At 40.8% G+C, this 21,685-nt stretch overlaps 1 protein-coding gene across 5 annotated transcripts in view; it reads right to left on the reverse strand.

Moving 5' to 3' along the window:
- Nucleotides 1-7,390: 7,390 nt before the first annotated feature.
- Nucleotides 7,391-21,685, reverse strand: part of PRKCQ (protein kinase C theta) — a 119,356-nt gene continuing 105,061 nt past the window's right edge. For 4 of the 5 annotated variants that reach the window (XM_040967765.1, XM_040967766.1, XM_040967763.1 and 1 more), the window contains 3 exons: nucleotides 17,755-17,943; nucleotides 9,838-9,966; nucleotides 7,391-8,706 (listed from right to left, as the gene is read on the reverse strand). In XM_040967765.1, the coding sequence (XP_040823699.1) occupies nucleotides 8,551-8,706; nucleotides 9,838-9,966; nucleotides 17,755-17,943 (474 nt within the window). In that variant the 3' untranslated portion in view covers nucleotides 7,391-8,550. The remainder of the gene's footprint in view (nucleotides 8,707-9,837; nucleotides 9,967-17,754; nucleotides 17,944-21,685) is intronic. The other variant, XM_040967767.1, reaches the window with a different exon arrangement.

Raw genomic sequence — 21,685 nt, forward strand, 5'->3', positions numbered from 1 at the left:
CAATGATGAGGATTGAAAAAAGGTGCTGAGAGTGGTAGGCAAAGGATGTTTTTGTTAAAGCTTTATTTTATTTTTATTGGAAAGGCGGATATACAGAGAGGAGAGACAGAGAGGAAGGTCTTCCGTCTGATGATTCACTCCCCAAGTGAGCGCAATGCTATGCCGGTCCAAAGCCAGGAGCCTCTTCCGGGCCTCCCACACGGGTGCAGGGTCCTAAAGCCTTGGGCCGTCCTCGACTGCTTTCCCGGGCCACAAGCAGGGAGCTGGAAGGGAAGCAGGGCTGCCGGGATTAGAACCGGCACCCATATGGGATTCACGGGCGTGCAAGGCGTGGACCTTAAGCACTGCGCCACGGTGCCGGGCCCTTCTTGTTTTTAAACTGAAAGTCCTTAAAGGTGTTGTTGTTGATGCTACTCTGTGTGTGAAGGTTAGGTGGTAGGTACAATCAAGGCAGGCTGATGCTGTGGGAAAATGTCCTCCACCACGAGAACAGTATGTTCAGTTCAGTCCCAAGGAGAGGGGCAGGAAGCACTTGATGGGGATAACATCTGGAGCTTTGTAGTTGGAATAATCTAGTCTCCCACTCTACCATTGCTGACACCTGTGACTCTAAGCTATAAAATGGGCGAAGGAAATGGGAACATAGTGGCAACTTAGATGGTTGTAGTGCATGTCTACACTCCTTTTGGACTATAAAGGCTCAATAAAGTGGCTTATTAACCCATTCCCCCTTTCCAGGTCAAAGCTTTGATACAGAAAACTGGGAATCTTCTTCTTGCTCTAAACCATTGAGAAAGCCGTATGTTAGGTCACAAGACCTAATTAAAGGAGCCTGGAACAGGCTTCTTTGGGGGTTGGTTGCTAAGGACACTTTCATGGGTGCCATTTGTCTTCTGGAAGTTTCTGCTTCCTCAAATGTAAATTGATGGGTTTGGACAGCAAAATATCCTCCAGATTTGAAAATTATTGGAGAGTTTCCTTATTATTTCAGGAAGACATGACTACCTTCCTTCATCCTTTTTTTCTGGAAGGAGACAGGAGACCCTGAGGAGAAAATTGAGCTCAGTGATGAACGTTAGAAGAGTCCTGATTCTGAAAATAAAAGTCTGTATAGAATTCACATAGCACTTTCATACTATCAAAGCCATCAGACTATCATTAATAATTTGTGTGGCAGGATATGCTGTGGTAAATAGGCTGTATATGATTACATCAAATAACCTGTATTTACAAAATAACCTATATTTACCTGATTTTGTGGGCCATGGAATGAACAGAAATATCAACACAGATTCAAATGCATTCTCAGCATTTCCATGCATGTCTGGACAGAAAGTATGCAAGATTTGCAGTCACAGAAGAGGTAGGTCTCAGAAAAAAGTAATGTTGAGTTAAATAGCAATGGTGAGCTTGTGCCCCAAAGACCCACAAGTGTATGGACATGATGATATCCTTATCAGTTTGCTTGCCTTAGAAAGAGCCCTGGTTCTTCTGAAAATGGCAAGACCATGGTATTGGCCCCACATAAAAGGACCTCAATTTTATTTTTAAAAATCCATGGGCCAACGAGTCTAACCCTAACAAAATTCTTATCAAGCTCCTCTGAATCCTCTTTGCAACGAAGCTTCGCTTTTGGACTTCTGGGTCTGTCTTTCATGATTCAATTTGAGTGAGTCTTGCTTAGCTGGTTATCCCCGATGTTTGAACAGGTTCTTCCTTCTCTTGCACCAAGCGATGTCTATCATCTTGGTATATCTTCAGCAAAAATCCTAATTGGTCAATTTAGTTGGGATCCTCTCTGCTCAAACACACACCCTTGAAGGTTCCTCTTCATGATTTTCCAACTACTGACTCCAGCTCTGCTCAATTAATTTGATTTCTCTCTCCTACTGCAAGATTCATTGCAGTACTCCCTCTACCTATTGTGATAATCCTGAATGTTTTTCCTACCATTTTAGCAAGAGTCTGTTTTTTTTTTTTTTGCAGTAACTGTAACAAATGTATTAAGATATTGGAATCGTTTTTGGCCAGCTCTCCAATGAAGACAGAATGACACAAATGCAGTCACATCTCTGCTTTGCAGAGAATATTGAGTGCTGAACTTTCTGTTTACTCTGGTGATGGAAATGAGAGCATTTCTTTTTCATAGCTCTTTTTCAAAGCTCTTTTTCATAGTTTTCATGGTTATGGGACCTATGTTCACAACAAGTAAAGGGGAAGCCACGGGCTGGGGGAGTAGTGTTTGGGAAATCTAATTTCAGGCTCACTCTGTCACTCATCTTGGTCAGTGCCTAAAAGTACCTGAGAGTGCGAAAACCTTAGAATATGCACATGCTTGTTCATTCATTCAACAGAAATCTGCAAAATAAGGAGTCATGTGGAACATATGTACCAAATCTTTAAAAAGCTCATGGAAAAAACATGAAATGTGAAAAAAACCTGCATAAACTTTTTTCTTCATCAAAATAAGCATTTTTTTCTTAACTCATCTTTTGAGTCCATTCTGTCATGCAAAGCTTTTGAATTGCCTCCCTGAGAAACTAGGGTAATATATAGAGATTAATTGCTTCATTTTACATACAGTTAAAAATATGCTTTGGCAATTATATTTTGAGAATTTCATTGTTTTTGGCATGATACTATCCACAGTTTCAACTAGTCGAGACAAAATGACATCCTAAATCCTCTGCCTAGTAATCACCATGGTGCAAAATCTGGCTCCTCCCTTTTACCTTTCGGTGTTTTCACGTGTGTGAGTTGGTGCACTGGCTTGCGTACTGTCCCCTAAAGCAAAGCCCTGCCTGTGGAAGGAAGAGAATGGCTAACTCACTGCAAGCTAGATAACACCTCTGCCTTTGGCCGAACTGAGCATGAAGCATGTTCTGGAAGCAAACAGCAGAAGTAGCCTCAGAGACAGACTTGGGGGATTGCTGGAGCAATATTGCCACTATGGAGGAACAAAAGTACTAGACCAGGGGAGAACAGATGGATGAAAACTCATGTTCTAACAAGCCCAGTTACCAAGTCGTGGCCATTACTTTGAGTGGAAAATGTCTTAGATGGAACAGGAAATAGGAGAAAATGCACAAGAGTTCTTCAGGAATGATCCTGCATGCAAGCCAGGTACTGGGAGTTCCATAGGAGGTGCTCAATACATTTTCAGTGAATGATTTTAAGATTGTGGAACAGACAACTATGCGAAGAACAACAGCCTTACTAAATGGGTTTTCATTTTTAGTGTGAGAAAAAAAGCAGAGAGTATTTTTACCTACAGTATTAGGACTTATTTCATGACAGTATTTATTTAGGACAAATTGTACTGACTTTACTTATCTTCCTTCAATGCAAGTAAACAGAGAGTTTGTACATATTTCCAAATTTTCTCTTTATATTGACTGCCAGGAGAAGTGGGTGTCAGGGTAACATAATTGAAAAAAAAATTCCTGTTATAACCCAGAAAACCCACAAAGGAAGTAGAAAAAAAACCAGCTTTATTGTTGAATAAGCATTCAATCAGAATGAGGTACGCTGTTCAGGTAAGATATCATAACGATGGAAATAACTCCCTCCCTCCCTGGGCTTAGCTGCCTGCATGCTTCACAAGCCAGTCATCAGCCTTAAAGGAAGAGGAGCTGACAGCAGCTGTCCTTGCACATGGTTCATTCTGACTTTTCAAGGGAATTAGCAAGATCATGTATGTAGACTTCATGTGGGAGGAGGAACCACTTTTCAGATATTGAGACAGAGGTGGTTTTGCACACTGAGGACAAAATATCTACTTCCACTTGACTCCCACTTCCCACAGGATGTGTCTTTTTAAAAAAATTATTTATTTATTCATCTATCTATCTATCTATCTATCTATCTATCTACCTACTTTGGAAGGGCAGATTTACAGAGAGAAGGAGAAACAGAGATATATTCCATCTGCTGATTCATTTCCCAAATGGTTCCAGCAGCTGCAATTGAGTCCATCTGAAGCCAGGAGCCAGGAACTTCTTCCAGGTCTCCCACATGGATGCAGGGTCCCCACGCTTTGTACCATCCTTGACTGCTTTCCCAGGCTGCAAGCAGGGAGCTGGAAGGAAAGTGAAGCAGCTGAAACACAAACTGGTGCTTGCAAGATTAGGATTTAGCCATTGAACCATTGCACTATCTTGTACAAAGTACAGTTCTCAGGTCCTTGTGAAACTAGCCAGAGACAGGTTTACAAAGAGTTACACAACATTTGGAAAAGAGATAGTGAAAGAGAGACAGAGATTACCTATCTGCCAGTTCACTGGCAAATGGCTGAAAAGGCTGGGACAAAGAGAGAGCAAAGCGTCATCCAGGAATTCCATCTTGGTATCAGACATGGGTGGCAGGGAAGCAAATACTTGGACTGCATTTATGCTTACACAGGATTTAGCTGGGAGATGGATCAGAAGTGAAATAGCTGGAGTGCGATCAGTGCTCCTTTGGATGCTGGTGATACTGGCAGCTGCCTAATCTATACTATAATGCTAGTATTGAGCTATAGACTGCAAAAAGGTAACTTAAGGTTTGTTCAAGGAAGATTGCAAATGGCATGGACCTGGGAGACACAAGCCCAACAACTTCTATAGAGTAAGATGAGAAGTGTTCCAAGGTAGTTAAGTTCTGGTCAGAATTCATGTTTTCCTCATTTGTCATTACACAGTGAATACATTTTGTCTTGATCCTCAAAAGCAGGCTTTAGGTCAGCAGCAGCACATATTCACAGGTTGGAGAGCAGCTTCTTTAGAACAAGACTGGTTAAAACATCTTCAGAGATTGAATACTGTCTCTGGAGAGAGAATATTGAATAGAAGGTCTCTAACTGATTTTAAGAAGGACATTTCCAAGGATAGATAAAGAGCAAAGGATTATACAGGATACTTCTTGATTTGGTGGGTAAGATCTTTTAAGATGATTTACTGGTTTTTTAAAATTTAAAAATTTTCTTTATTTGAAAAGCAGGAATGGAGAAGGGAGAGAAAGAAAAGAGAGAGAGAGATAGATATCTCACCCATTGGTTTACTCCCCCACAAGGTATAATGGCCATGGATGGGCCAGGCCAAAGCCTAGAACTCCATACTCCATGCAGGTCTCCCATTTGAATGGCAGGGATCCTTATAGCTGAGCCATTATTCTATTCTTTACCAGGCACATTAACAGGGAGCTGGATGGGAAGCAGAGCATCTGGGACTTGAGCCAATTCTCTGACATAAGATGCTGACATGATACATCACAGGATCCTAGCTCTTACAATAGCTCTGCCAAGTCACTCCTCAGACAGGTCTCTTTATTTCTCATGAAAGATATTTCTCTTGAAAGCTTGGAAGCCTTGGTAGAGGAACTTTGTTTTCAAGGGTGGGGGGAATTCTGGCTAAGCTGGCTTGAAAAGGTTCTTGTTGAAGGCAAATCAGGGTGTTCAACTGTCACTACAGGAGGGGGCAGAAGAGGAAGAATTTGAACAAATACTGAGGTTGTAGGCTTCTGGAGACACTTAATCAGGCTTATTGTGAAAACTGGGCTCTTAAGAACAGACAGGGCCGTGTCAACCTCAGACAGTCTGTTGAGACTGGTGAAATACAAGGACCTTATCACTCAAACAATTCACCCAAGTTTATAAATGACAGCCACACTGAGCACGTCTATCTCCAAGAAGGAGCAGCTGCTGACTTGGAACTGTCAGGAGCTTCACTGTTGCAGAAAAGGATGTTGGATGCAGGTGAAGAAAAACTAGGAGAGAAATGAGACGCTGGAGAAAAATGAAAAAGTGAGCAGGAGTCACAGTGGGATTTCAGGTAGACAAAACGTGAAACGCTGTGGGAGGCTGTGTCACAGGATAGGCCTTAGAGCAGATGCTCTTTGTCTACAAATATGGAGTAAGGGGCAGGAACACACAACCTTCATTGTAGCCTGGCCCCGAAACACAGCTGGTTCCATGAAGCAGTGCATGTCAAAGTCCTGTGACTGGTGGGAATGAGTGGCATGGAATGGGTGGCTTAAAACTATAAAAATTTATTTCCTTCCAATCTTAGTGGCTCAGATTCTGAACAGAAAGTGGTGGTAGAGTCACATTTTTTTTTTTTTCTGAAAGCTCGAGTAGGATCTGCCCTTTGCTTCTGTAACTTCTGGGATTCCATGTGTTCTTGGCTTGTGACTAGATCCATTTCATCTCTACCTACTTCTTCACATGATCTTCTCCACTGGATGTCTATGTAAAATCTCTTGGTTTTTCTTTAGAAAGACACTTGTAATTGTGTTTAGGTCTCACTCTTCTAAGCAGGACAATAGCATCCTAAGAACCATCATAAAATCTGCTGAGAACTTTTTGTTTACAAATAAGATCACACTCATGTACATACCAGGTGGAGGTATCTTTGGGTTACCATTCAGCCTCTACACAAAATGAACTAAGGCACACATTTTGCATAATTAACAGAATGCCTGGGAATGTCTAAGTAACGAGGGAATCTATTTGTCTCAGTTGTTCTGGAAAGTTAGATGGTTCAAAAGTGTGTGCTGGCATCAAGCCAGGGCCTTCATGCTGTGTCATCCAATGGTGGATATGTAGACTTGGAATTATTTGCATGGAGTGATCTTTGAAAGGTAGGAACTGAAAGAACACCAAAGGGAATTGAAGGGAAGGTAAGGTGAGTTCCTTGAGCAGGATTTGGAGCAGGAGAAGACAAAGGAGCCAGCAGAGGGAAAACCAAAGGTGTAAGAGGGGACAGGAACATACTATGTCAGAGGTTCCAAGGTGGGGAAGTCAATGAGAATGTCCTTCCAGTACAAAAAGCTGCCAAAAGGTGGATGAGGATTGAGAACATTCCACCGGGGCTGGCAAGAGCTTAGGTTTGTAGGAAGTAGTGTTAGCAGAGAGAGGGGGATCTGAGGGCAGAACTGTAACAGATGGAAGAGAAACAGAGGTAATCTCATGTGGGAAGACCAGAGGATATAAAACCAGTAACTAAGGGTTGCTGGTATTTGCCTACAAATTTTTATGGTTCTGAATTTAATTTTAAAAAAATTATTTCTGAACCAGACACACAGATAGAGAATGGTCTTCCGTCCATTAGCTTATTCCCCAGATGCCCTCAACAGGAAGCTAGGAGCAGGAAGTCAATCTGGATCTTCCATGTGGATGGTCATTACCTGCTGCTTTCCAGGGTGCACATTAGCCAGGGCTGGAATCAGTAGCAATGCCAGGAATCAAATCCAGGTTCTTTGATATGGGATGTGGGCAAGTGGCATCTTTACCACTGGGCCAAATGGCAACTCCTGATTCTCAATTTTTAAAATATTGACTCAAAAAAGCTAGTCTCATTTTGCTGTTCCACAGGACAGGACCAAGTCCTTGGGTTGAAAACAGAAAATTCAACTATTAACAGTCATATTTTTTATTCTGTTTTTACAATTCACTTTCATCATTGCCATATTACTTTATCAAAATACACAGACAACACAGATACTTTAAGATGTATACGTAGAATTCTAGTTAAATGAGATTAATTACCACAAATACCATGCATGGGTCATTTATATTGAATGATGTCTAAAAAGAGACAGTCATCAAATCACCAATAATTGGGATTTATTTTGTCTCATAAGAACAGTGCATTTCATTTCTTGTTGTATCAGGGTGGTAATGGTACTGAAATTGACTGAGAATGGAAAAAATTCAAAAGGGATTGGGTTTATTTTGTCTCATAAGATCAATGCATTTCATTTCTTGTTATACTATCATGGTGGTAACAGTACTGAAACTGACTGAGAATGGAAGGACACAAAGGTTTTATTCATAGGAATAAAATGATAATTGATTTGTTGAGTCCTACAACTAGTTTCCATGATGACAAGGCAACCAGTATAGACATTCTGGTGAACCTTCTCCATCAAAGACATGGATTCTTCCTCTTTTCCATTTCCCCCCATTATGTGAATTTCTTGGTTCATCAGAATGAATGTGTCTCTGTGAATGTCAGATTACAAGCTATGTTTATTTTGAGGAACCCCATAAATACCTACTCAGGGTTTCCTATCTCTAGGCATTTATACTTTCACAGACATGAACAGAATGAAAGGGATTAGTGGTTACTTGTCTGCAGCTGAATGAGATCTACAACTACATCAGCCAGAGGCTGTTTCAGAGAGTTTGTTCTCAGCTTGCTCCTTGATTCGTCAAGCGTTTCATTGATCAGTAGTTGGTGCCCAATGGAAGAGCCATCATTTAGAGCATAATGAAGTTTCCCATCTTCCACAATATGGAGAACCATTGTTCAAGTAAGTAATTGTGGTTAGTAATGACCTAACTTCATGAGCGGCTCTGAAAGATGCTAGGAGATGAAATGGAGGGCCTTGTTAGTGAAGTAGAGTCGGTTTTCTGCTACAGATATGAAGTCGTGTGAGGAGCTCAAAGGGCTTAGCCTTTATTGTTGAGTGTTTCTTTTTCTTTTCCAACTTGGAAAAGGGACCCAAGAGGTGTGGCTTGAGCCAGTTCCCAGACAGAAGATGAATCCCTTTGTGCCTCTGGAGAGATGAGGTTCAGGAGATGAGCCGCTCCATGCCTGGATTGATGAAGGAAAAGTTCCTGAACATGTTCTGGTCCATGCTGTTGATCAGTGCTCCGTCTGCGAAGGACAACCGGGGCTTCTCATTTAAGAACTCTTTGTCGAAATTGCTGCAGTCATAGGGTGATTTCTAGATCAAGATGGGAGAAAGAAAATCAGCCACAAAATTCATCATCTTGACTTTTGCAGTCTAGATTATACTCTGTGCACAACAAAGTGGGTGTTGCAGAGCAGCTCAGCTGAAGTAATGCCTGTAATCATTATGCCGGAGTGGGGGAATATCTGACTTGCAGGCCATAGATGGCCTATTGGAATCACTGTGTCCGGAATGAAGACAGCAGTGGGTAGCACTCAAAAATGTACAATTTTTAAGTTGGTAATTTTCTATGGTCCTTAGACAATATTATAAAAATTCAAATGGCTCTTGGTGGGAAAAAAAAAAAAGGTTCACCATCCTGATGTGGCCTATCATATATTCTTCTACTTTTACCAACATCTTCATGATTACTTCCTCTACTCACATTAATTTTAGTGCTAAACATTTAAAATGTTTTCTTATAGATATCTCAGAGTGATATGAACTCTTTTGAGATTACTTGGTTTATTGGTGCTTAGTACAGAAAAGGTTCACAAAATTCATCATCTTGACTTTTGCAGTCTAGATTATACTCTGTGCACAACAATATACAATATACATATACAATACATATACATATACAATATACAATATACATGTGATATTCTCCAGGTGGTACACATATGGGAATTTAGAGATCTACCTTCTCTAAGCACCTATCTACTTTCTCTTTTTAAAATAGGATACCTAACCACACTTCCATTGTGAAATGTGGTTATTTGAAAAATTTACAAATGTCATAATAGCCTTTCCCAAACATCATGGGAGAAAAATGGTTCCATATTTTCTGACACAAGATTCAGGGATTCAGTAGAAGCTGGAACCACCCACTCAGAACCCAGACTTGGTCATTAAGTATGCATGTGTTTTGTGAAAAGCTCCATCCCCTATGATAGCCTCAGTTCACATTTTGCAAATGCATATTCAATCTAAGGCATGCATACTCAACAATTCTCTTTTCATGCAGGCTCATTTCAATGATAGAGATTAAATTTTGCAAATCAGAGTAAATGGTTGGGGAAGGAAGGGGTTCAGGGCTGCTATAATTTGGATAATCAGAAAGCTTATGAAGGTACTTGGAGGGAGGTTGGTTGGAACCCGAAATTCCCATGGGTAAGAACTTACCACTTTAGGTCTGAATGGTGGGTCAATCTCCTTCCTTTCGAGTTCCTCCCAATTGATCTCCCGAAACAAAGGATGCTGGCGGATGTCTCCCCTCACTCCTAACCTCTTTTCAGGTTCTCGCACAAAAAGCTGAAAAAAAGGAGGCAGAGTGAAGTGTATTTCTCAAAGGGTAAACCAAATTGCATCCAGCGATGTTCCATTTCTTAGTCATTTGCTTTCCCAGTCTTGTTTTTCACTCACCTTAATAAAGCCAAACTTGTCCTGACATGCGTCCTTGATGAAACCGTTCTGAAAATTCTAGTCTGGGCTTTTGCTACCTTAATCTCTCACTTCATGTGCTGTTTTTTTTTTTTTGAGTTAGATTTGCCTGGTTTGAAATCAGTTTTGGCATGCCTTATTTATGGCACCTCGGGCCAATGACAGGGCACAGAGTCAATTTCCTCACCTTCAAAGTGAGCCAGGTACCCTCCCAACAGGACTGCTCTGAGGACTAAATAAAACAGAAACACACATGTATGTTCATACACAGAAGCAGCATCTATGCACATAGAAATGAATACACACATGGAAGTATGCACAAATATGTGTGGGTACGCATGTAGGATGCATGTGTAAAGATAGATATGCATGTATACATGCACACACATTTGTGCACTATAGCTCCTGATGTGTAAAATCTCAGTATGCAAAAACATATCCCGGGTAGGTAAAAGCATAGCATGTCCATTTATTTGTGGTTTGATTGACTGATTGCTCATCAGTTGAAAACATTATTTCTTACAGAGCTGCTTTAGGATTTCAGCATGGTGGGTGCTGAGGTATAAAACAGACTAGTTTCAGATAGTCATCTTGGACTTTGCAAAGTCATGTTTAGAGTACAGATAATCACTCTGGACCATGACAAACCTACTGGATGAAAAGTTTAGTTTGAACGTCGTGTCTTGTAACCTTTGGCCTCTGAGCACTGTCCCCTCTTCCTTTACTTTTTTGCTACAAGTAAAAAGGATCACTCGCACAACAGGAAAAACACTTAAAAAACACTTTTAAACCTTAAATAAGACTTTTCAAGGACGTCAAGGAACAGGAAAGTTTAAATATTAGCTTGGAAAAGCAATAGGCATTCTTAAATCATTAAGATGTTTGTTTATAATGTAATCACTAGGTTAGAGGGCATTTTAAGGAGGTTACTGATCTTTAAAACAGAAAACTTGGTAAAATTCCAGATTTTTCAGGAAGCTCTAGCCAATGCGATGCCTTCATTCACACCCAAGTTGTAAAAATTCCTTTCTTTTGTCAATTAAAAAATTTTTTTTACATGTTCTGAAACATGGCTTTATGTAGGCTATTCTATTACTTACTACATAAAGCCACGTTTTAGAAGATGTAGGCTTGCTTTTATTCCTTACTAACGTTTCAAAAAATTCCTTACTGTCTTAACAGGTTCCATGCCACTGAAAGTAAACATTCCACCTCCATGGGAAGACCTCTTTCCCCTTTCTGAAGTAGCAAAGTCTTTTGAAGTCTCAAGTGCCACGATCCACATCATAGTTCTAGCACCTTCATCCCCTTTACTGTGGGGTGGTCCCTGATGCTCCTGTCTGGAAATGAGGGATTCCAAAGTACCTGATTAAAATGACATGAAACTGCCAGTCAAGAGGCTTACAACACCTGTGACATTCGGTCCATTTTTAAAGTCTTGATGTCCTCATCTGTACAACAAAGGTTTCGACAAGCTGAATTCTCCAGTGTCTGCTGAGTTCTGGGGTCCCTGAACTCCAGATGGCCAGTCAAGTGAGACCTTGACACATGTACTCAACTTCCCAGGGAACCCTCTTTTATCCAGACATATCTATGCACTCTACACCTACTTCTCCTATCTTGATCTTCACTAGTTAGATTTCCATCTTGCAAGGCAAGGCCATGCCCCCTTTGTATTTCCAATTCCCTCTTCTCCTCTTTAAGTCTTGCACCATCATTCAGGGCTCAGTTTCTAATCTTCCTCAATGACCTCAACTCATGGTGAAGTTTTCTTCCTCTTTAAGCGCTTTCTCAGACATGTGCTAGATTAGGTTATTCCAATAAATGTTCTTTGAGAGTTAGGCATTGTGTTAGATATCCCACCTGCATTTTACTGATTTACCTCTTCATTTTTTATTGCATGTATTTATTAGTTTCAATATAATGCATTGATACATATGCATATATTCTGGAGTATTGAAGTCAAGCTAATTAACTTATCTGTTACTTGACACATTTACTTTTTTTGTAGTAAGAACACTTAAAATTCATCTTCTCTGCAAGCCTCAAGTATTCACTATATTGTTTTAAACTGTAGTCCCCATGCTGTGAAATAGACCTTCAGAATGTAAGTGGTTCCAACTAGGTTTAACATTGTGCCCTTATCTTAACTCTAAAAGCTGGAACTGTCTTGTAATTCCAACTGTCAGTTGGAGACAGTGATGCTTGAAGTAAGGATGTAACTTGCCTTTGATCACAGTTCCATCTAGGTTGAAATTGATGCGCAGTTTCTTTGCCACTGCTGCCTCCTCAGTGCTCCACAGAATGGCTTACTTCCATTACAGAGATTAGCATGCTCTGCTTTCCATGTCCACCTTGCCAGCCAGGCTGCAAGTACTGAATGGTAGGCACAGTTTCTATTCCTCAGAAAGTCTAGGATAGTGCCACACACAAAGCAAATCCTGTTGAGTAAGTGGATGAGCTGTTTTTCCATTTGTTGTATTTGTAGATCATGAATCTGCAATCCTTATCTATTAGCATCTTATTTTTAGCATAGATAAGGTAATAAATTCAAAGCCAGATACATTTTGTTATATTCAAAATAGCAGTAGGAATCAGCAGGTAGAACAGCAGACTGATTTTTCAGAGGTAGAGGGAGCAAGTGGCTTACTCCTTCTCTTCCCTTGCAATGACCTTAATAAATAACTGGCTTTGACTTAAAGACATTTTGATGAAGTAAGATTAGGGAGAAGGTATAAGTGTCTCAAGGAAAGACCTCAGACAAGCTCGTGTTGTAATGAAATGTTTCTGGGCATTAGGTTAGAAGGAACTGTATTGGGACAAGCGTACATCACCATAAGTTTTCCAGTAACCATGTGATATTTAGTCCTAAGGGGTTCAGGACCAAGTACTTGGTACATGTGCCTGTGAAATGAAGAGCACATTTTAAAGACAGAATGAATAATGACAATGTAATAGGGCCTCCAGTGGCAAGATTTAATATTCTTTCTAGTTGTGTATGGAACAGCCTTGATATGATCTTCTCAGCCTGCTGTAAATCAGCCACCTACAGTCGTGAGGCTGGTGGGCGACCTCTGAGAGTACTCAGGTTTAGCAACTTGCACAGAAGAAATAAAATTCATGAAGAAAGACTTGCCTTTGTCTGTAAAAAACTGTCTGAGGGGTGGTTTTCATTGACAGGAAATATTATACTTCTTTCAGAAATGGCCAGGATGTCGTTGAAGTTTATTTAGACCTATTTGACAGTCTGAGCAAAGAAACACAGCGGGCTGCTGGGGATGGTCCCTATGTTCCCTGGTGGTTGTGGACAGGTTCTATTTGGAACCTGCCCTGCCTCTTCACTCCTTCCTCACATGTGTCTTTCTACAAGGAGTGGCATTTCTGTTCATTAGTCTTCCAGCGTTTTCAAACAAATGGATAGGACATCCTGATGGATAAACAAGGGGAAACAGGTTGTTTCTCCAGCAACGGCGAAGCTGATCATGGTGTCCAGCAGTAATACTTGATGGTGCATAACCTTTTTTGCTGTGCAGTTGTTCAGTGAACCACAGGCATCTGTGTCCTGCATGGACCAACAATGATGGAGTCTGACACTGATGCTGGAACAGGTGGCACTGAAAGCTGTTTTGCTCAGCTTTTACCTGAGGACCTGTAACTTTTAGTTTTCACAACCTTATGTAACATTTCTTAAGGGGAGTTTCTGACAAATAACATTGCCTTTGACTTTTTCCCCCCAGAAAATGAGGGTTAAGGAGCTGGGGACTGCTGCATCAAAGAAAGCAATCTAGGTGTAAAAAGGAAGCTAGAAGTCCATGATCACTGAATTGCATAATAGATGTACTGTTGATCAACCCCTGGAAGACTCATGTGCAAAGAAAAGGACATGGCATTTTTATTAAGTTGGAGGTGAAACAATAAATACCTTCTATATGGACTTAAATCTCTTCCACTAGCCAGGCATTTTAATTTCTTTTTCTAACCCTGATTGTCTTGGTTTCTGCCTTATTTAGTCAAATTAATATTTTCTACTCTTATGACAAACCTTTCTCTTAGTTTTCCAGGACATTAAAGAGCTGGCACAAGGACTGCTTGTGTGTCCTTTAGTTGGTCTCCCTTTGTGGTTACCTCTGGCAGATGGTTCAGTGTCTCACACCAGGAAGCTGGAATTGGTGAAATGTGTGTGTCTGTTTCTAGGACATTTGATCATATGAGTGGATCTGGGCAACTACCATGACAAACACCATACAAACAGTCCCAGTTCCACTAAGATCTACCATGTACCACTGCTTTATGGTCACACTCATTTGGCTGCCCCCATAACCACAGCCCCTGGCAATCACTGATCTGATTTCCATCCCTGCAATTTTGTCATTATAACAATGTTGTATATAAATAGACAGATAGCAACAGGTGACCTTTTTAAGACTGGCATTTTGCACTCCACATAATGACCTTGGGCTCTGAGGTTTTTTTTTTTTAATGAACTAACTGTTTGTTTCTTTTTATTTGAGTAGGATTCCATCAATGCAACATTCACTGTTTTTCCTCTAACTGGAATAGTTCTTTCTTCCTACTCAATTTTCCTCCATTCTGAATGATCATTCCCAACTTCTGACTATTTAGAGTTACTTCTGGTGAGTTCCAGAGGGACAGAGAGAGAGAGAGAGAGGAAAACCTCTTTAATGTGTTTTTTTTCACTCTGTATGGGTAGCCATGGAGAGGCCAGAAGGGAAGAAATCTGTGCTGGTGTTCCACATGGGTGGCAGTGGCACCCATGGGTTGTCTTCCATTGGGGAAGGCTGGCTTCTATAGGGGATATCAACAGGTGTGTGGACTTGCGGATGGAGCTCCAAGGTTTTCATTCTGAGGATCATCTGAAAACAGCCCCTGAGTGTACAGGTAACCCAAGTCCTCCCATGGTACAGACCAAGGTCTTTCTTCATTTCTTTTTTTCCAGGGAATTGTCCTGATTTTATTTTCATCAGAGTAGCCCTAGGGAGTTAAATTCAAATGTTGAAACCCTACCCCCCACCAAAGTCCACAGACAGGTTCTTGAGGGAAATAATTAGGGTTAGTTGTGGTCATAGAGTGGAATCCTGATTCCGCATGATTAGTATTCTCATATAAAAGGGATACTAACAGCCGTTGTCCCTCTTTCTCAGTCACCAGCTCTAACTTCTGCTCTCTCTACCAGGGCAAAGACAAAGCAAAAAAACAGCTACCCACGAACCAGCTGACTTTGCTGAGGCTTGGTCTTGGATTTCTAGACTCCAGACCATGTGAAGAAAGTCTGCTGTGCTGCCATCTGCAGGATTTTGTTATGGCAGACCGAACGAACTCATTCCCTTCACACATTGAGCCCTTCACAGAGTCAAGTGCAAAACAGGTGTAGCAACTGCAAAATAATGTTTGCACTTGCCTTCATGTAAAGGAAAACTATTTACATTCAAATCCTACCAGCTTATTTTTATTGTTGCCATTATCTTTTATGGGTTAATTTTGAAATTAGCTTTTATTTTATGTATGTTTTGTTTAGTTATTAAAAGTGACTTTAATTGGTCATTTAGGGAGTTTTCTAAGTTTATTGCCCATTTGGATCACAGTCTCACAAGGCAAAAGCTTCATAAAACTTGCTCAGATTTTTAAATACCTAGTTCAATTAACCTTGGGCTAGGTATCCTGTGAGGGCTTTGTCAGCACTTCTTAGATTTAAGATCTTGATTCCCAGGGGAGAATTCTGGAACTGCCTCAAAATTTCTAATACTGCAGACAAGTTATCATTTGTATTACAAAAGTGGAAGTGTGGGCCTTTTAAATTTAATTCCAAGTAATTTTTCAAAAGGAAAAAAGTTGACCAATAAAAAAAGATGGGCCTGGTAATATTTTTCAATGTTTTGATATAAAACACACGGGTTGCTTCTGTTGTTGAAGGATCTGGTCCTGTTCCAATTTTTTTTTTTTATTGTTGCTTACATTGTATTATGTAGTACAGTTTTATAGGCGCTGGGGATTCCTCCCACCCCTCCCATACAACAACATTAAAAATAGTTGCTCTAAAGGATGATCTTAAAAAAAACCCAACTTATATATGGGAGCTTAGGAAAACCAACATTTCTTTCACAGCGCTTGTATTCTTGGTCCATTGGCTTTGAATTTACTCACCTCTTCATCACACTAGTAGGTTTCTTTGAGCCAAATTATTTGTCAAAACAGTTTAGAAGATACACATAAAGTTTATTCTTCTCATATATACTTAAGTATGTTTTATTGGCATGGTTAATTTTTAATTTTACAACTTACTAGACTCATGCACTGTTATATAGAATCTTGCATCTTGAAAAGGGCAAAATGGGGCTCGGCCTGAAGTTGATATCTTTCATGATAGTTCCTAGGCAGGTATTCTTTTGTCTCTGTCCCAAGGGTTTGCCTTGGGAGCTTCTGGTTCACATGAGCCTGGTTTTCACGGATAGCAACACACAATTATTTGTAATGGATGCCATGCTGCCATAGACGGGGACTGATTTCTGCTTGGACAACTCTGGAGATTGTTAGAGGGTGAAGGGTGCATCAATGGTTCAAGTGGTCAACACAGGGGAGTGCAAGGAGAAACAGGTGGTCTGTGTCCATTTTAAGTACTAAGACAAGCTATCAGACAGGCAACCAACAGTGGAAAGGTGTTACTGAATTAGTTCTGGTTCAGTTCCTAGGCCAGTGAAGATTGAATAATCTATATCTTAAGACTTGACCCTCAGAATGTCCCTAAGAGTAAGTATTTCCAAAGAACCAGTTCAAGCATCTCACAAAAGTCTGAGCCTGAATGAAGAGTATGAAGCCACACAACATATAAGAAGAGTTCCTTCTCTTCATTCTTTTGTCCTCTCTGCCTCGGCCTGGTGTGATCTGAAATAGAAGCTCAAGAATTGGAGAGGAGTGCATAATGATACACTCAACCATACCCTATTTACACACCCTTTGTGAGCATTTCCCAACTATGAACTCTGACCAGCAGAAAGAGAGCAAAAGGCTTACCTTTAAAAGTTAAGTTTGGTTCAGAACTGAATCTGGGCCTCCCACATGAATGGCAGTGACCCAAGTATTACAGACACTGTCTGCTTCTTCCCAGGGTATCTGTTAGCAGCAAATTGGTTTAGAAGCAGAACAGCTAGGCCTTGAATCACATGCTCCATGCTCCAATATGGGGTTCTTGTGAAAACATCACTTAGGAGACAAGATCAATAAAGATCATAATATGTGTAACATCAGCTGCTCGATGTGCTATTCACATTTCTGATCAGCAGCAGGAAAGATGAGCTGGACTAAATGATTCACAGAGACTACAGGAAACAAAACATTGGGTTTCAAACCACAAATTGTTCTTCTTTGATGGGCCCCCTCCATTTCCAACTAGAACATTCTAGAACTGTGGAATTGGTTACTGGGTATTTGTTACATAAAAAGTGCACACTAGAGTTTATCTCATACTGAGTTTGGTTTCCATTTTCTTAATGTCTGCACCAGTTAAGATACAGATAGTGAACATCCCATTTAAATCCAATTCAAAGTAATCATTTTTTACTCTACTGGTATAAGCTAGAAGGTTTGACAAGGGAATACCACCAGAACATCAAATCTGCTGAATACTTCTACTTAATCTCTTACCTTCACTAAAAGGTCCTTCGCTTCCTTCTCCAGCCACCGTGGGTAAAAGGGATTGTCCATGCGGATGGAGTGGAACAGCTCTTCTTCATCTTGGCCATGGAAAGGCGATTGACCAATTAGCATTTCATAAAGAAGAACACCGAAGGACCACCAATCAACAGAATGGTTGTATTTCTGACCCAGCAAGATCTGTGTGACCAAAAGGCAGAGAAATTCAGAGAAATGAGGTGGATGAGTAAACGTGTCAAGCTCACTCAGTAAATAATCAATAATGAAGTAGCATATGTTTTTTTTTTTAAATAAAGATCATAATAAAAGTTGTTTTTGTTTTGACAGACTGGCAACTGGATTAAAATAACTTCACATGCTGAAATTGTTGTGTTTGAGCTTGAATAAATATTTCTGAGTTTCAGTTTCTGCTTACTCCCTGGCTTTAAATGAAACAATGAACCTGTGCCGTTAGCTTTCATTTTCCCGTTTGTTATGGGAGGCTGTAGGTGACACATAATGAACCTAACAAAGCCACTGTGGATCTCAGTTCTCTGGTGCTTCTGGAGGCATCCACTTGAGCCCAGCTTTGCTCACTTAGGTTCTGAATCTTTGCAATAGATAATCAACCATCTGTTTTGAGGAACTTGCTTCCCTTTATGAAAAAGAAAAAAAGGTTGCAAAGAAAACTTTACAGTTTACCACTATTTTCTAAAAAGAAAAGCTACCCACTTACTTTAACTTAGTATCTGAGTAGTAAATCTCACCTTAAAATTCAGCAAACAATGAGCTTTGCCTTAAGCAATAATTTAAAAGTCAACCCAGGCACATGTACACATGCGGACAATGAACAAATGCTGTCCGATTTGTCTTCAGGGTTCTGGGGCAGTGGGCCAGATCACATGCAATTACCAGGAAGTGACACAAGGAGGAGCCAAAGCAACCACAGAGATTAATGGACAGGGAAACACCTTTGCAAACAATTTCATTTTGGTAGGATCAATGTAAAGATATTGACAACTAGAGACATTTTAGATAAAGGTGATTAAGCCTTCTAGCTAGGTGACGTTGACAAAAACACTGTAGCTTTTCATTAGAAGGGAGACACAATGTAAATTCTTTGCTTAAGGGATGTTGATATGTGTTGAGAACTTTAATTTATGTCTTTCATTTGTAAGCAGAACAGGGTGTAGGTACTATCAGCTTGGTGTGACACAGGATAACGTCTGAAACAAGACATGTTAAATTTCTTTCTTTTACAAATACGTATTTGTTAAGTCATTTGAAATGGAGAGTGACAAGGAGGAAGGAAGAGATAAAGATCTCTTCCACCCACAGATTCACTCCCCCAAGAAGGGGCAACAGCCAGGTGTGGGCCCAGCTAAGGCCAGGAGCTTTATGGGTCTGCTGAGTTAACTATGCTTGGGCCGCTATGGTGATGCACCTGACGAGGCAAGTGTGGTTCACAGATCTGGTGACCAGTCAGGGCTGACACGGTTTTGGTTACCAAGCAACTTTTGTTTTTTCAAGGGAGCTGCTTTTATGGGTTTGAAATCCCATATGAACCTACTACATGGTTACGGCACGTGAGAAGGCAGGATGCCTGCCTACCTTACTGTTTCCCTGATCATTGCTCAAACGAATCTGGACCTCAAGGTGTGCAAGGGACCCGCTTCATCCCGTACTGGGAAGACAGAAGGAACAGCGGAGCTGCTGAGAGCACATTTAGGTCTCTGGAGGCACCACTGGGTGAGACCATTTCATGGCTGTCAGGGCTCAGTGCTTTCAGTGAATTGCTCCTGGTGCTGCTCTAGTAAGCATTTGTTTCTGCAGTTGGAGTTCTCCCCAGAGGAGAGATCCTCGTCTTCTGAATGAGTCCCAGGATCTTTGTCCCAGCTGTTTAGTGTTCCTGTCTTCTTAATTCTTTGCTGATTTGACTCTGTGCTACTCCTAGTCCCCTCCCCGAAGGGACATATACTTTAATATGAAGCTAGCAGCTGGGGACTCATAAAGGCAACACAAGGCAGTACAGACTTGGAACTGCAGTTAAGGATGGTGACATCACCCCTGAGGCAAACAAGAAGGAGGCTACACCTGCAGTTTTGTTTTGTTTTTGAAGGAAGAGAAGGCAGCAGGTGAATGAAGACGACAAAGAAAAGAGTTACCAAGCAGTCTGGAGTCTTGCAGAGTAGGGAGGATTTTGTCAGGTAGAGAAGGGGAGGTAGGAGAGAAGGGGAGGTCGGAGAGGGGTGTTGTGTGAGGAGCCCAAGCACTAGGAACACAGTACAGGTTTTGAAATGGACATGTGGCGTCCATGCCTTGGTGTGGTCGCTCATCCAGGAGCCAGCTGATGGGTGCCTGCTCTGAGATGTGGATAGGAGACCAGGAAGGGGGTAGGTAACTCACAATTTCTGGTGGGCAGAAAACACATGTGCTATGAGAAAGAAACAATAGAATGTTCTAGGCAAGTAGGGGTAAATTTGGGAGAAAGTTCCTGTGGGTGAGGGGATGCTCCCCGGCCAAGGACACAGGATGTGTGTGTTAGCAAGACACAGTTTGGCCCAGTTGGGAAGGTCATTATTTTTCTATGATATATTGTTAGGGGCATTGTCTCTGGCCTTTGGCTCTATTCAGTTACTAATGGGGATTTTGGGAAGTTTTTAAAGTACTGGAGTGACAGGTTTTGCACATGGCAAAGATACGTTTACTAACTTGATAGAGTGGAATTTCAACATGGCACCCACAGTTGGAGTGATTTAGACCATCTCAAAAGAAATGGGAGGAAAATCAGACCTTGCATATTTTGCATACTGTTAAAAGCTTCTACAGTGAGAAGCGGTGTGGGTTTTGTGGACGCTTACTCACAGTGACATGGCTGTCCTTGCTGAAGCAAAAACATGGAGGAGGTGTCCTGATGCTGGCCTAGGAAGCCGTGTCTCAGAAGGAGCTTGATGATGACCAGGCTTGTTATTCACTTGCCATGAATCAGTGTGTGCTACTGATGTGCGTCCTATTCTAGCTAGATTAATTTTCATGAAATAAGAAGTCCTGTCCTTAGCATGCTGTCAACAGGGACAGATGTCACGGTACAGCAGGTTAAGCTGCCTATTGGGATATTGGCATATCCTGTTGGAGCACTGGGTGGATTTCTGGATGTTACACTTCTCATTCAGCTCCCTGCTAATGCTGCTTCAAAAGCAACACAAGATGACTCAGGTTGGAACCCTCTCACTCATGTGGGCGAATGCATGGAATTCCAGCCTGCTGGCTTTGGCCTGGCCATCTCCCAGTTTTGTGGATATTGGGGGAGAAAACCAGAGGATAGAAAATATCTTTCTCTGTCCCACTTTCTAAAAAAAAGTTATCTACTAAGAGGATTGGATTGGATAGAAAATTGCAATAAATAATGCAAATAAATCAAAGAATCAGAAAATGGCAGCCCCCATGTCTCTCTCAACAATACGTGTCAAAGTTCTAAGAAATGATGACCTCATTAGTTAAAAACAATACACAGTGCATGAAAACATGGCTTTGAATTCTGAACTCATTCACCATGCTCTTCAAAAAGTCTTCCCAAAGGCACATGTTTTTAAGTCTCTTTCTATTGTATCATTGCTAAGGACTCTTTTTTATTGCTCTGATAGCAATGAAGACTAAGAATAGAAATCAGTGAATTAGATCTTTTAGAGTCCTAAGGATTATTTAATCTTATAGTTTTAATGAAGGCATAATTGTGCAGTAAGTAGAACAACATTGAGCTGTTGAAAAATATTGTTGATTTCACCTTAAGTTCAATCTGATTTTCCCCATTTGGGGCATATTTTATAACATACACTATAGTGTTGTTAATCTATAGGTAAATATAAATACCTAAGGACACTTGTTTCCCCTTGTAAAACTTTTTAATTAATTAAGTCATGACACAGTTTCATGGGCTCAGGGA

Source organism: Ochotona curzoniae, unplaced genomic scaffold (assembly GCF_017591425.1).
Source record: "Ochotona curzoniae isolate NIBS_2020 unplaced genomic scaffold, NIBS_Ocur_1.0 scaffold_4683, whole genome shotgun sequence".
In the NCBI taxonomy this organism is placed as follows: Eukaryota; Metazoa; Chordata; class Mammalia; order Lagomorpha; family Ochotonidae; genus Ochotona; species Ochotona curzoniae.